The 16702-nt window shown below is 33.7% G+C and overlaps 1 protein-coding gene and 1 long non-coding RNA gene across 2 annotated transcripts in view; one reads left to right on the top strand and one right to left on the bottom strand.

Moving 5' to 3' along the window:
- The first annotated feature begins 120 nt into the window (after positions 1–120).
- On the top strand, positions 121–8602 carry LOC114126744 (segmentation protein Runt-like). The gene is made up of 5 exons (XM_050204935.1): positions 121–583; positions 1551–1866; positions 2181–2303; positions 6633–6785; positions 7541–8602. The coding sequence occupies exons 1-5, from the start codon at positions 581–583 to the stop codon at positions 7960–7962; spliced, it is 1017 nt and encodes a 338-aa protein (XP_050060892.1). The 5' UTR covers positions 121–580; the 3' UTR covers positions 7963–8602.
- A 25-nt stretch (positions 8603–8627) lies between these two features.
- Positions 8628–16702, bottom strand: part of LOC114126745 (uncharacterized) — a 32848-nt gene continuing 24773 nt past the window's right edge. Inside the window, exons 5-8 of the long non-coding RNA XR_007605399.1 lie at positions 16271–16518; positions 15269–15419; positions 9225–9367; positions 8628–8864 (exon numbers count right to left, since the gene is read on the bottom strand). This is a non-coding gene — a long non-coding RNA (uncharacterized LOC114126745). The remainder of the gene's footprint in view (positions 8865–9224; positions 9368–15268; positions 15420–16270; positions 16519–16702) is intronic.

Raw genomic sequence — 16702 nt, forward strand, 5'->3', positions numbered from 1 at the left:
GGTGACGGTGGTGGTGGTAGCGGCGGCGGCGGCGGTGGTGGTTCGGCGGCGGCGCGAGGTGGGGACGACATAACACGAGGTCCCGTCGTCCGCGTGCGGAATATTTCAGTTGTGCCGAGATCGGTGACGCGGTTTGTCGCGTTTTTGGTTCACCTTTTTTTTTCCTCCACACCACTTCTCTCACGCGACCGCCGCCGCCACTCGCCCTCCCCGGACCGCCACCGCCCGACGACCCTCCGACGCGTCGAGCACTGCTGCACATAGTGTGCGTTGTACAGTCGCGCCGGTTCGGCTACCGTCGGCCGCACCGCCGCCGATCACGCCTGCCAAGCTCGCGTGGGCCGTCGTTTTTCCGACCGCGTTTTCGGTTTTTTCGTTTTGGCTCGGTTTTTTTTTTTTTTTTTTTTGTACTTTATTTTCTATTTTTGTTTAATAATTTCTCGTCACTCTTCTCCGACCACCACTCAGGTGACGAGTCCGTCGCGGCAACACTCCGTGCGTCTGTCTTCCTCAACAGTGTAGTGATCTCGTCGTCTGCCGCCGACATATAATACCTACCGTCGAGACTTCTGCAAACAACATGGCAAGTATATTATATAATATCGTAATATAATAGTGCAATAATATTTAGTAACCTGCTCAGTGATCGCCAATAATAGTTTTACGTAATGTTTTTTAAAACTCAACTTTAAAAAAGTTTCAACCGCGGCGTGTATCTATATCACAATAGTAATACCTATGCACGGAGACTCGAGTGATGTTTATTAAGTTTCTAGTTTTTTGTTTTATGTAAACCTCATCGTCGATCGTTCAACTTTTGTATTTTTTAATTATTTAAATTATATTATTACGATCAATCTTGATTAAATTTAATTATTGTTATAAAAGTATAAATTACCCACAAACAACACTTTTCCGATATTTTCAAAACTCTCTATTTACTTTTATAAAAAAAACAAATAATTCGATTGACAGTAATTTCAATTTCGTTAGTTTTCGAATTAAAAATGTTTAACATATGTTTGTGTACGAAATGTTTTCGGAGTAATCATTTTGGGATGCCGTAAAATTAATTAAAAATGGGTTGAAAATAAAACAAACAATAAAAACTTGTTGATAGCTAATTTTAAATAAATTGGACAATAATGTTTAATGCGGGTTTATATATGTACGGACGTTTTTAAAATTTGAAATGATAAAAAATTATTTGAAAAATATCGATGAAAACATGTTTTTTTTATTTATATTATTAAATGAGGTTATATAAATTTACAAATATGCACGTTCAACAGTACAACATTATAAATGGATCTATCAGTCTTCAAAATATAGATTATAATATTGTGCAGGATATTATTATAATAGCATTTTAAAGTTTATCAGAACATATTATATGCGTACACGCATAATATAGTATTATTTATTATAGAAATATTTGATAGCAATATATGGTAGAAAATTGGTAAAAAATTTTAAATTATTGTCTTAACGATATTATTAAAATACCTATAATCAATATCAATACTAATATTTCGGATTCGTTTGCGCAGGACATCGACGCAGTGTACCAGAAATACGTGGCATGCATTCTCGAGGATGTGAGGGCCATCCACGGCAAGGAGATGGTGGCCACAGGCAGCCCGTCCGTATTCTGCTCGGTGTTGCCCGGCCACTGGCGATCCAACAAATCTTTGCCGATACCGTTCAAGGTGGTCGTGCTGGATGAGGTTCCCGACGGTGCGGTCGTCGTCGTACAGGCCGGAAACGACGAGAATCCGTCGGCCGACATGAGGAACTACCGAGCCCTGTCCGCCACCGGCATCGCCGTCTTCAACGACCTCCGATTCGTCGGTCGCAGTGGAAGAGGTTCGTCTAAAACAATTTTTAAATTTAGTAACTATATCAAATATCCTGGTTAATGAGTATTAGAATGTACACGTGATGAATCGCCTTACATTATAATACATCAAGAATTTCGGAAAAAAAACTTTTACGTTAGTAGGTATTTATAATACTTACAATTTTTTATTATTGTTATTTAATCTTCCGGTCGTAAATATTTGATTCGCGATCTTACATTTTTATTATATAGTTTCATTTCTAATTATTTAAATAATAATAAAATTATATACTTGTGCGATAAACATTTTATGTATAATTTATTGTTACGTATATTATAGGTAAGCTGTTAACGCTCACCATCACAGTTCAATGCAAGGACCAAGCAGTGTTAGTAGCCAACTACGTAAAGGCCATTAAAATCACCGTCGACGGTCCAAGGCTCCCTCGGTCGAACCATAGAGGTAAGTGTTTTATTCAATACAAATTTTAGTTTGATTTAAAGTCTTAAAACGTATATAATATAATATAAATAGAAATTATACGAGATAAAAGTTGTTAAAATCTAAAAGAAAAATGTACGATTGAATTGATTTCGAACTAAATTTTTCCGGCTCGTTTATTTTTTATCACTCTCATAATATACGTATAGCGCGATAGTTATAATAGTGCACGAAAACAAAAATAAATATTGTTTTATTCCGTTTCTTTAAATCGGTGCAATTTTGAAATGAAAAAAACAATACTTCACTATAATACTTTTTACTCTCGTAATTTTAGATTAAAACTATATACATGTACAATATACATACGTACAGTTGACAATGGTTTCTCCGTTCCCCTCGCACTTCGCAGTCATTATGACAAACGGTAGAGGGTTAAAGACCCTTTTGCTTTCGACACGCGGCCCGAACTCGTTAAAAACATATATTATTTTCCCAACTTCGGGTTATTTCAATGAAGCACCATTGATCTTTGACACGAAGCGCGGGGAGAAAAGATTTTCATTTTTGTTTACTGTTTCAATACGCGCGCTATTTTCATGTATAAAATATTTAGTATATAAATGCGTGCAGTAGCATAGAAAAATACTTGCAGTTGTTATATAATATAACATAGTATATTATACAATGTTGTCACGAGAATCGAAATAGCGAGCAGCACATTATTTTAACTTTCCACTGGTAACCTATACTACTATACATAATAACGTTTGTAAATAGATCCAATATAAATTTATATTTTTCAATGGCTATTTGCATTTTCTACCCATTATAGTATATATATAATGATTATAATCAATTTAGGCCGACAAAACATTATATAAACCGAAATCGGCGTACTATTTAATTCTTTTAATATATGCGACTCCACTATACCTCCACCTCGCGACCAGCATCTATCACACCGATTAATTAGATTACTGTCCATTTGCCGTAAAACTGTTGTGACACGCTTTTGACATTAAATGTCGATATATTTCGAACTGTATATTATATTATAGCACATGAATATACGCATTATTATATATGTAGTAATTTTTTTTTTAAATTATTAGCGCAGCAATTTACAAATTTACAACATTATGTGTATACTCATCTTTAAAGTATACATATAGGTACACTAAAATCTATTTAGCTAAAAATAAAGTTTACAATTATTGATGTTAAACAAAAAAAATACTGAACACGCTTTATAATAATTTAATACTTGACATTTTGGTGTCCGTATTTTTTTTATATTTTTCTAAGCCAGCCGTTCAATTTTAATTATTAAAAGTAGCGCTAAATAAAATAATTTTTTTTTAAAGTTAAGGTTTTTTTGTACTACAAAATTATATCTAAAACCATTGTAAAGATGCTCATTTTCTATACCTTACATTGGTGATTTTAATACAACTGCATATGATACATGTTGTAGTACATATTAGTACCTATTGTAACGTTCTTTCCGTGTATTATTTTACGAGTTTGATACATTTCATAAATTATATTCATCAGTAATACATTATAAGATATATACCAACTGAAACATAGCTAGGTGTGTTAAATATTCTATTAATACACTTTTATTAAACATATAATTATGAATATAGGTAGGTAATTATGCACCTTTTCGTGTTCAACATATTATTGTACTTTATTAGTTTAGTAGTTATAGTTGTTTCTAATAAAACCAAAACCCGAAAAATGTAGAATGTTTACAATTTATATTATATATGGGCATTATCAAGTTTCGAGAATGTATAAAAACTCAGCGATTGCTACCGACTTGAGTTCCGGTCGGAAAACGCTGATAAGCGGGGTTTTAATGGCCTGCGACCGTTTTCTCGTATATGCTCTTGGGCGGATATTACAGTCGCTGTCCGAGGGTAGTTATTCTCATGTATTAACGTGTAAGGGTAGGAAAAGTAGGATGGTATGGAAAAATTGTCCAAATGCGCAAATTCCATTTCCGAAGTGGAAAATACATTAACATACGCTGTATATATACATATGTCGTATATACCCACACACCACTCTAACGTAAAAAAAAAGGTATAGTGTGTCAAACTCATTGGGTTGCAACAACGTTAACGAAGGTACGGAAAGACGTCACAGTGAACACACACAAAAAAAAAAAAAATACAAAATGCCTAAAAGGGTTTTTGTTCATATGTGGGATTATCTGGTAGTCGTCGTGGTAGTGCATTAATCATCTGCTGGTCTTTCGCTGGAAAGGTTATATGTATATAGCTTATACATAAAATGTATACGTATATATTATGTATGATATATATATATAAGCGGACAGTGTAGATAATGGAAGACACACACACGCTCACGTGACGTGAAGTTGATTGGGAAAGCCCTTGCGCTTTTTTCCCTCTGTTCGAAACCCACTCAGTTTTTTTTTGCGTATTAACGCAATTAACACAAACGGACATAACTGTACATGGATAGTTTCGGATTTTTTTTCAGAGCAAACGTTCCCTTCGAATTGATTAAGTAGTCTCGGGAATGCTTAATGAATCCGTTCGTGCATTACCCACTTCATCCACAACAATGACCGTTATTTGTATCAATCGATTGTTTTCTCGTTTTTTTTTCCATATCATATATAATATTATGTATATAGATATTTACGCGTCTGGAAATGACCATGTGAAATCTACCCTCTCTCTTCCAGTCACGTAATATGAAAAGCAGCCCCTTTTTAATTATTTTCGCGCTTTTACCCGAAATCACTCCAACTGTCCCGAGGGCTTCTCGTGAATAATATATTACACAAAGGATGTTATCGATTTCATACACATGACTTTATGTTTATACGACAAGTTTTTAAATTTAATTGGAGTTAAAATATCTGTTCATATGTATAAAATATATTATGTACAACATCAATCAACAATTTATATTATAATTCTTATATTCTTATACACAGCACTACTTTCTTTACTCGAAAGAAATTATTTAAAACTAAAAAAAAAACAGAGAGATCGTCTCATAGCTAAAAAATATACTACATTTAAATACGTTGGCTTAAAATAATATTTTAGTATTAACCTTAAGTGGTACTTATCATATGTTAATGCAATAATTGTATCAATAATCGTTTAAATAATAATATATGGACAGATATTATTCATAACTCATAACCGTTTATCAATAATTTATGTGAAATAACTATTAAACGTGAATAACCATATTACTTTGTAAAGATATAATAAATTATTTAACCTGTATATTTTTTTGATGGTTCGTTTGTCACTGTGATTTTTGGTAATTATCCGACAAAACCTCACGACAAATATATCCGTATACCATACGTATAGAGATTTTAATTTTCGCCGACGTGAAATAATAACAAGAGGTAACAAACTGTTGTACTGAAACGAGTGGAGGAGGGTTGGGAAAGTATCCTGTCGCTTTACTGTGTACAATGGAGTTCACTAAAAAACGTCCCTTTAACGCGGACTCGCACACACAATAGCTCCCGGTTTAGTCGACTATTGTAACCCGTTGGCAGTAAGGCAGGCGGTGTAGTGGAAGGATGACGTGCACAGTGGTGGCGGTGGCGGTAGCAGCGGTGTAGTGGTGGTAGTGTCGAACACTGCCAGAGGGATGGTTGACCGAGGGGTTGAGGGGTGAGGTTTACCCGAGTAGTAAACATTTGGCCATAAAACTGACCCTCTTATGTCCCACAAAAGGGGTAAAAATTACAATAGATTTCGGGGAGCAGAGGGATTTTACGATAAGCTCTCGGGGCTTAACCCGAGCCCCATCCACGTCGACCACCCTATTCACAACGCATGCATCATGCCTTATGCCACAGCATCGGCCATTAAAATCCGGTCGGAGTGAGTGAGTGAACGAGTGAGAGAGTGGAAAACGAGAGAGACCGAGTTCACAGTGGCATCCGTTAATAATTTAAAGCGCAATTAAAATCGATACTGCACGCTACACGTCAAAAAAAAAAAATGTATTTCACTCCCAATTTTTATCAATAAAAAAAAAATAATAATAATAATAATTAACATACATGGTTGATTAGCATAACAAATTCAATTCTAACTGCATGCGAGCTCCCTTCGGAAACACGGCTATTTATTTAGCTAAAATCAACTCCAAACTATTAAAATGAAAATAATTTTTTTTTCACAGTTTATATTATATAATACCCACTACTAAACTAATGCCTATATCTATAGTACTTATTTATGTTTATCGATAATCGGCAAATGTTATGCCATTCATACCTTATTATAAACAATTAAATGTCAATGTCATTAAACATTTTTCGACGTGTTTCAGACGTGATCCACGGCTACGGTGGCATGTTCCCAATGCACGGTCCCCTGCCGCCTTACGGCATGATCATGGAATACAAACGACTTCTGGAGGGCGCAGCGTTGCCTGGGTCGCTCAACTACCAGTACATAGCGGCCAATTACTTCCAACTTCACAGTAAGTGTACACGAAAATTTATATACATAATATATTATTATTATTATTTTTACTGTTACGCGCGCGACGTTTACTGTGTATATACGTACACACGTATTGCAGTGTAACGCAGGACAGAAAAAGGGGTTTTATTTTTTATTTTTCGTCACCCCTAGCCGTCCGCGGCACAGTTCAAACGAATGAGAGCAAATCGAATTTTCCATTTGAATAGGCGATTCCGAATAACGTAAAAGAAGAATGAGGAAAAAATCTAATCCCGTTTGACAAATCGCATATGTACACATAATACATAACAATATTATTGAACAAGGCGTTTCGAACAGAAATTAAAAATACTCGTATTAGGACCGGAACCTGACCGGAACCCATATTTTATTTAATCAGACTACCCATACGAAACCGGTACCGATATTTGGTGTCCTTTTTCAATCTCAATAAATAATTTTTTTTTCCGTCCTATGAGAAAATCAATAACATAGATAATATTTATAATAATATTTTAGTATAGTTATAGTTTTCATCTAAGTATTTAAATTCTAATATTAGGTAAATTATTGTTTAACACAATGTATTGATTACTTTTTTTTCAAATGCCTACTACAGCGTATTATTTACAAATATACAGCAACTTCAATACAATATGATAACTTATATCTTACTTTTTCACTATTTTTAACCGGTTAACGTGTGCGTAATATTATGTACCTACGCTCAAAACGGTTCTAATTTCTGTCCTGTTTTTCTGTTATCTGCAGACGCAATGGAAGCTTCGCAGATGTATTGCGACTTGCCACCCCAGTCGGCGTTCAACTTCGCCGGCTACAACGGTCTACACGGTTTGCCGCCCACGCCGCCGCGCACCGAGGAAGATCCGACAGCGGCTACGCCGGCGGCGCAGGACGACTGCGGCGTCGGTAGCGTCGTTCCCACGAAGCGACAACGGCACGCGGCCGAGACGGCTCGAGCGGTGGCCACCACGGCGGCCGCGACAGCGACCACCACCTGCCCGGACGACCGACTCCGGCCAGAGTCGTGCAAGAGGCCCAAGCGCGAGTCTGCTCCAAGTCCGGACATCGACATCGTCAGCGTGGGCGTCGTCCGGTCGTCCAGTCCGGAAGTGCAGCTCAAACCCCGCCAGGAGAAGATCTGGAGACCTTACGGCGCCACCGACGAATAGCGTCCGACGCACGACCCTGTAAATAATATATCGTCGCAGATAATAATAATATTATATATTATAAATTAACGATCGTGTAAAACGTGTAAAGAATCGATTTTTGGTTCTCGTTTGTTTCTACTGAATTAACAATGTTTCTTAACGATGTATATTATAATAATATAATTGTACATGCATATTATAATATGTGTATAGACAATCAACCAATCAACCGAGCATTTAGGTTATATAATTCAATGTTGTGATATTAGCGTTTAGGTTTATAAACTATTATTATTATTGTATTAATATTTACGTGTAAAAATGATTTTTTATCAATACCCGGGGCCTTTTTTATTATTATTGTAATCTATATAGTATATACGTCACATAAGTGTAGAAGTTGCCAAAATAAAACCAAAGCATATTCTATATATATTCGCCCTCTGACAAAAACGGGTTTTTTGTACGACGTTTTATGACGTGCGCGTACGTCGTTCATGAAATCGTGGTCCGTTTTTGTGATAAATATATTTATATATATAAATGTGTATAGTCTGTTATACTAGTGTGTGAATTTGTTAAACGAAAAATGCATATGAATATATATTATATACATGATATATACGTACATTATATATTATGATATTGAATTTGAAAACGTCGTTTCTTTTTTTTTCACATATATTTTACATCCTGCTATATATAATAATAACACTATTATGTGTGCCGTCGCGTCGTCCCTGCGGACTTTGCAACGGGGTCGCTGCCTCGGAGATCGACTTGCCGCAGCGATGTTGTCGAGGTCTCCGATGCGGTGTGGTGCGCGTGTGGGTTTCGTCCACCATTACCCCACAAAGCGCGCAGAAAATAAGGGATTTTGGGGCGAACCCCCTCCGAGGGTTGTCGTCGACGTCACAGTCCTGTATAATATGGTAGTCGTGAGTCATATAATAATATGTATATATATACGCTCGCACACACGCTCGCGAGCGCCCGTGCAGACACAATAGTGTAAGCGTATACATATATATATATATGCACATTGCACATTAACAGTGATGTGTGCAGCAGAGGGACCGCCGCCGCTGCTGATTCATGATAAATAAATCTGAAGTATAGGTCCCTTGTATTATTGTTATTATCGTTATTATTATTACTATTATTTCGGAGAGTATAGCTCGCGCGCGCACTGGTTACTGTGTGAGTGTGTGTCGAAACCGAGGGAGCTGACGTGCAGCAGCGATCGCGCGCGTGTATTATAAATTGTATATAGTACGTACAACGACGGAGCGTTCACAGCACATTTTTCTCGACGCGTACATGATAATATTATAATCCGTATGCGTATGCAGAGATGTCTTTGAGGAAAGAATTGACAGGCCCCTGGGTGCCTCCAGTTGTATGTTCGTTTCGGACTTGGGTACTAAAAAAAAAAAAAAAAATTAGAAAGTCTGTTCCAAAAGTTAGATGGGTATTTCATATAGCGTTTATAATTTTAAATTTCGTAGTGATAAAAAAACCTAGTAGGACAAAACCTATAGGGTCATAACTTTACTTTTTCTACAAGACATTTAAATTCTTCTAAATTTTAAAAAATCTTAAAAATTATCCTACTCTTGCGCAAGAAGAGCACGATGATGCTGCGTGATGTGTGCGGGATAAACTCTTATTCATATATGAATATATGATTGTGTATTATTATTATTATTTATACACGACTATAGTATGGTATTGCTTCTTGCATATTATAATATATAATATATATTATATCCGTTTTGTAATTTCCACTGAAGTGCATAAGAACACGCGGAACGCGCGTCTATATAATATATATATAAATAATAGGGAATTTTCGGAAGACTTCGACGGGCCGGCGACAGATAAAACGCGCGAACAATGAGCACGCCCTGTGATTAATGGGTCAGCGACGGCGGCGGCGGTTCCGTCGTAGTTTTGGCGTCGAGAGTGAAATCGTTTGCTTCTCCGGATGTTTGCTGCACGACTAGCATATACCTATTTAGAGAACACGCTCCTGGGGTGGGAGAAATCGAAGGGAAAAGGACGCGAATTGGTTTTCCGTTTCTATACTATCGTATCTATATAATAATGTACACACGTCAACGATTATATTATGTATATTATTCAAAGTCCGTAAAACTACTAACTATATAACTCTCATTTTATATCATGTCCGTCTCCCTAAACGATATTTTAAAAATATGTACGTAACTGTTATGCAACGCAATCGGCATTCGGAGGCAAAATCATAATAAGTTATTAATTATTATAGTTCCTTGTGAATAAGTTTATCGTGACTAAAGAGTTTAGCACTTTTGAAATAAATTTTTATCAATAAGTAGACAAGCGTTTGATTTACACAGTTAAACGAATTTTAATTAATACCTCAATGCGTGTAATATTGGAAAATAACTGTTAAAATAGTTGTGTCTTTGAGTTTGCTATGTTAATGAAGAACGTCGAAGTGCCTATGGTGGTTATATATTATGTTCTAGGGGGGACAAAAATAAATCCAACCCTCCCCCCCACATAGCATTTATATATATATATTATATATTATATTATGTATGTACATATAATATAAAATAAATATACAAAATCAAATACCAAGGGGGGGGGGCGATAGGTGAATCACCAATTTTTTTTACCAATCCCCCCTCTTTATAACTACCACTGCGAGTTGTAGACAACTGTACGTCATTTAAATAACACATAGCAATTTAGACAGAGTCGAAAAGTGTCGAGTGTGATGTATATTTTATGTTAGTTAATTCTATAGTATGTGTATTTAATGTGTGATTTATTTAAATAGTATAAAAAATTACAATTGTTACTCTGTGTACATATGACATGGATATCATGTCATATGTATATACTGGTCGTGTACCTCAACTTGGATGGGTGAAGGTAAGGTACATTTTCATTATTCATCAACGTGACAACTCAATATTTGTATGTGCTTTTTATGTGTAAAATTGTTGTAATACGTGTACGTTTTGTAGTGATACAAATGTATTTGTATATACAGGCAAATTTTCCAAACAAACTCAATCATTTTTTTTGTCTTCAATAATGCAATTATTTTAACATTTTTGTAATAGATACTTAGAAATATCCTGCGGAAATACAAATTTTCCGTTTTTTCAAATAATAACCTTCCTTTTCTACTGTAAATTAGTTAGAGGATCATTTTTCCGATGTTGTATGAAAATCGAAATTCAAACGAATTGTAGGTACTTAAATTATTTAACTTTGTTAATAATAGGTCCATAGTATTGTGTTTAAATGATGTATGAGGATGATGGAAGTTTGAAAATGTTAGTAATTTAAATTAATCTACTAATACATATTTATACGTCATTTATAATAATAGTCCTAAAATAATAAATACTTGATTCAATATTATTACATCTATTCTATTCTTAATATAAACATCTTAATAACAGAGACTTGTTAGGATTTTCGAATTAGGTATAAGAGTGTTCAAAAAAATTATCCACTTAAGAATTTACAGTAAAAATGGGAGGTCTTATTTTAAAAACAGAAGTATAAACTTCTGCACAGAATACCTACTCCTTTAGTAATACAATAAATTTCAATAATTTGAAATTAATATGGCTAAGTATATTCCAAAAATCAAAATTGAATAAATCTTTTATTAAGTAAAAAAACGAGGTGAGCATTCTTTGTGAATATGTACACTGTATAAAATATTATAACTAGGACTCGTATTTTAAAGCATAGGTAATAAGCAACTAAAAAATCACACGATTGTTTTAAAAAAGCGAAAAAAGAAGTATATTTATTTTTTAAAAAAGCAAAAAAGACATGACCAAAAAATAACACAAACTAGTTATAGAAATTAATAAAATAATTTGGAAAATTAATTTAAATTAAAAAAAAAAAATTGATTACCTGCATGTTTTTCCTCGATTTGTATAGTAATGAAACTGACTCTTTTGTCCGACAGAATATTTAACATTTAACACAGAAAACGAACTCTCTACATCCTCTGAAGTGATCGGTGCATACTTCACATAAAAGGTTTCAAACTACAACACTAAATCTTAAATTTTGAAATTGTCGATATCGATGTTATAGGCATACTGCAGGCTATTAATATCTAGATCGACAATCTATACGTTTAATATATTATTTAATAAACAACCCGATAATGAAAACGACTATAATCCAATACCTATATAACGCATTCTGGGTTTCTACGTTTCTTATTAATTCAATTTTTTTTTTATTATTATTATAGTAGCATAATACACATATAAAAATTCTACAGCTGAAATAACTAAAAAAGCATTTATATAAAAAAAGCAAAAATAAATTGGTTTATTTGGAATCAGAATGACCTGAAACGAATTTATGTATACAAATTTCATATACAAAAAAAGAAGCATAATATGCTTTAAAATTATAACTAATGACAAATAAAAAAATATATTTTTACCATGTTAAATAATATTATAATACACATAAATAATTAAATAAGTAAAGTTTTTTTTTTTTAATAACCTATTTATTATTATCACGCATGGACCGCCAGACCGATATAGATTGTATATAACAAAATAGTTAATGCTATAACTGATGAACGCAATGTAATACGCAATTTTGTTTTGCGTCTGATTGTTTCAGAATAAATTATTTGTACCTAAATCTACGTCTTTTAATTATGAAATCCAAAAGAATCAAAATCCTATGAAATCAGTCCTATTTCTACCTTTACGTTTGATATTTAGTTTAATATTTTCTATTGATTAATTAATTAAAGCTAACATCATAAAATGGATTCCGCTGAACTCGTATTTTCTATGTTTTACGTTAGTAAGACGGAGACAACATGTGCGTGTAAGACGTCCTTTTAAAAAAATATACAATTACATGTTTATTTTCCAATAAAAAAAAAGTTACTTCTTCACGTAATAGTAGTTAACACCCTTAAATAGATTGTTTGACGTGTTCGAAATCAAATCTCTGCTACGGTACTGTTTATCGGTTTAGTGCCTTCGAATAGCTGCTTTAGGGAACCGACCACAGAAAACGTCATCGCTCGTAAACCACTCGATGTCAGCAATCACGTACAGCGGTGGATGTAGCTGTAGGAGGAGGAGAAAGTAGAGGAGGAAAAGGGGGAGGAGAAGAAGGACTCATAGGTGCGTAAAATACACACCGTTTTATTTGCTCAGCGAATTTCACTAGATTTTTGCAAATCCGTTTGAACGCAAAACCTACAAACGGTATACCTGAATACGACATACATATTTAATAATGTACCTATGTACAGAATTATAACTCTGTAATAGTTGTCATGATGCTCACTCTCAACTATCATCATTCTTTAACTATTAAATTTATTCACATTCTATAGTTGTCTAAGCCAGCTTAAAGACGATATTTTTAAACGAGTATATTATACTATATTATAATATATTATACTGTGTAAGTTTGTGGAGTAAGTACTAGGTAGCTTATAAGATATTTAAACTCACATTTTTAAAACAAAAACTTTATTTTGAATACTATAAATTAAAACGGTGATTGATGTTTTTTAAATGTAGGTATGCACTTTAATCGGCATTTGCTAATCAATAATATATATATTATAATCATAATATTATTTTTTTAAATAAAATATAAAACAGATAGGTATACATCTTATTATACTCGGTAATTGAAGAGTGCCCGTTCATATTTTGATTTAATTAAACTTAAAAACCACTATATTATAATCCGAGTAAGTACCTACTCGGATTATAAATTTGAAAATATGGCGCTTTTAAGTAAGTATAATTAGGTATACTCGAAAATTTCAAAAACCATGCAAAATTTGAATAAACGAGTACAATCAAAGGTTTAGATGGCAATGACCGCGGTTATACAGCTTGGTGAGTCACTGTATGTATGTACACATAATACTAAGCGCGACGTGCAGTCGTTAAATCGCGGAACCGCTCGAGTGATATGATGGGAGGGGGAGAGAAGAGCAAGTTGATGCAGTGGTGATATATAAATATAATAATTTACCTCTGTGGATTTATATTGCAATATATAGCATGTACCTATGTTATGTTTACTGAAGGTTCATGCCGTGTAAATGCACGCAGCGTATAATATTATATTTCTATATTATATTTTATATATACAGAGCCACAAAGGTCGGCCGCAACGTGTTTATTTAACGGCAAACAATAAAAAATCGTATTAATAATCGCTGCAAACGTGTATGCTCTATGTATACATTTCGTGATGAACGTTCCGATATTATAGTATAAACGAAAAAAAAATTAATAATATTCGGTCGATCGCTGCAATTCCATTCTCGTTTCCGAAAATTCCGACCGATCAATCGACGATGTTAAATGTTAACATATATATTAATGCATAGGTAATATACAGGAACAAAAATAATAATCGTTTAGACGTTTCTCGCTCCCCTGCTCGTCGTTTTGTATATATTATTATAATGTTTGTAATGTGTGTATGCGTGTGATAGCATTGCGGCGGTTTTTTTCCTCCGCTAACGAAATGGCCGGTTTTTAATAATAATTGAAACGTCACCCCACCGTCGAGCGAAACGAACGCGACTATATAGTATTTATTATACGTATAGAGCAGTGTGTGATTTTTTTTTCGTCGTAGTGAACCAGCCACCATCTATTATGTATAAATATATACCAGTACCTATATCTGCATCGTTTTGTATAATATTATGTATACCTACGAGATATTGTATAGAAAAAATAAAGGTTGATACATTTTTAAATATTGTTAATACTAACAAAAATTTTAATGAGAATAAATTTGTATGACTTAATTTTCATAATATATGACCGAGCGTGTCTTTGGGCTATGTATCGTTCAAATGATAAAATATAAATGCATCACGCTGCTGCAGTTTCTATAATATTCGTTGACTCAAATCTCAATGTGTTTCAGAAATTGGTTCAACATTTTAATATAAGGTTCTATTGGTTTTTAATATATACTATAGTATTAACTACAGTCTATATTAAATAATAAATTTATAAATTGCATTGGTTATTAGAACCTTAAAGTTCTTAATAACTTTTTAAATGATCGGCTTACGTGATTTCTGTAATGTTGAGTTATATAGATATATAGATAATAATATTGCTATGGATACATATATATATTTTTAATATTCACTAATTAAAAAGAATTAACTATGATTCGAGGTCCCACATGATATAAATTAAAATGATATACTTTAGTTCTAATGAAAAATTTCCAATTTTTGGTTTAGGTTTGTTTAGTGAAAAAATGTACATACCCTTCTTCAATATTTTCTTTAGCAAGTGTTTGTTGAAACGAAGATGGATTGTCGATGAATTTACGTAAGCTTCCGTGTATTTACAAAAGTCGATCACTATTCACTTAGTCAGTACATCAAGCCCGAATTCATTTTTAGAAGTTCAGAGTTACTGGAACACAAAAATAAAAATTGTATAATGAGTTGATCGATTGAAATGTTTCCTTCTTTAAACGTCACAAGATGGTGCCGGTTTTTTGCTGATAAAAGAAATGAATGGGTTAGATGAGTGTGTCCAATTATGTAACGATGTATACTACGTGATCGCGATAATAATTTTAAACTCATGTTTACAGTCGACAGTAGGCAGTATAATAATAATATAGGTTTTTAACTAATAGGAAAACATATAAAAATCAATGTGGCGTGGCGCCGAATTAATAATAATATAATATTTCCATAACGGCGTTTTGTTCCTTGATCGTCGACGAGTTTTTTTTTTCGTTTTTTTTTTTTTTTATATACATAATCGTGTTATTGGAAACGATAAATTCGTATCCGGCGACTACTCGACGTGTGCACGATATTATATTACACATATCGAAACCGGGCAGACTATATAACGTTATCCAGCTACGCATGTTTATGTATTGTTACAATATGCGCATACAAATATTTCATAATAACAATAATAATAATAATATTACGTATAAATTATTACACGGTGTTTTCGAAAAAAGGGCGCGGCCGCGGCTAAGACCGCCGTCCGCAGCCGCCACCAAACGGACGTCTAACAAAAATATAATAACATTTATATTATGCATGTTCACCGCCTATTTAATGTTATTATGGAAAATAGAAGGAACCGCATTTATAATATTATATTGTACCATAGGTATAGCCAGTACGGGTTCATTAGGTTGGGTTACACGAATCTCGGTCACGTCTTCAACGCTGCAGTCCTACCGGTCACAACACATATAATAACATATAATATATAATAGGCATTTTCGTTTAACGTACGTACGGGGCTGGTTTTCGATTCTTCCGCACTCATATGTGTCGACATTTAGGTGTTTTTTAGTTTCCCGTCAACAATAATTCAAATTATTATTCAGCCTTTGCGATACATTTGGACGTGGCGCTGTAAAAGTGCATATAGGTACGTGTCAAAATCAATGCTTTTCAAAAAATGAAAGAAACATCAGCGGGTGTCTGCAGTATAATTTGACTGGTGCATTATTGAAATTTCTTTTCCATTCCTCATAAACCTATTTTAAGACAATAGTTAATAAATATAATAAGTAGGTACATGAATCATTTATAACTTGGTAAACGACGAATAAAACAATAAAAAACACAATAATATTATATCGTACAATTTTTCAACGAATTAAATTTTAATCAAGAAATATATCGACAGCGAGAATTTAATTTTTTTATGGACAATTTTAA

The sequence above is a fragment of the Aphis gossypii genome, chromosome 3 (genome assembly GCF_020184175.1).
Source record: "Aphis gossypii isolate Hap1 chromosome 3, ASM2018417v2, whole genome shotgun sequence".
In the NCBI taxonomy this organism is placed as follows: Eukaryota; Metazoa; Arthropoda; class Insecta; order Hemiptera; family Aphididae; genus Aphis; species Aphis gossypii.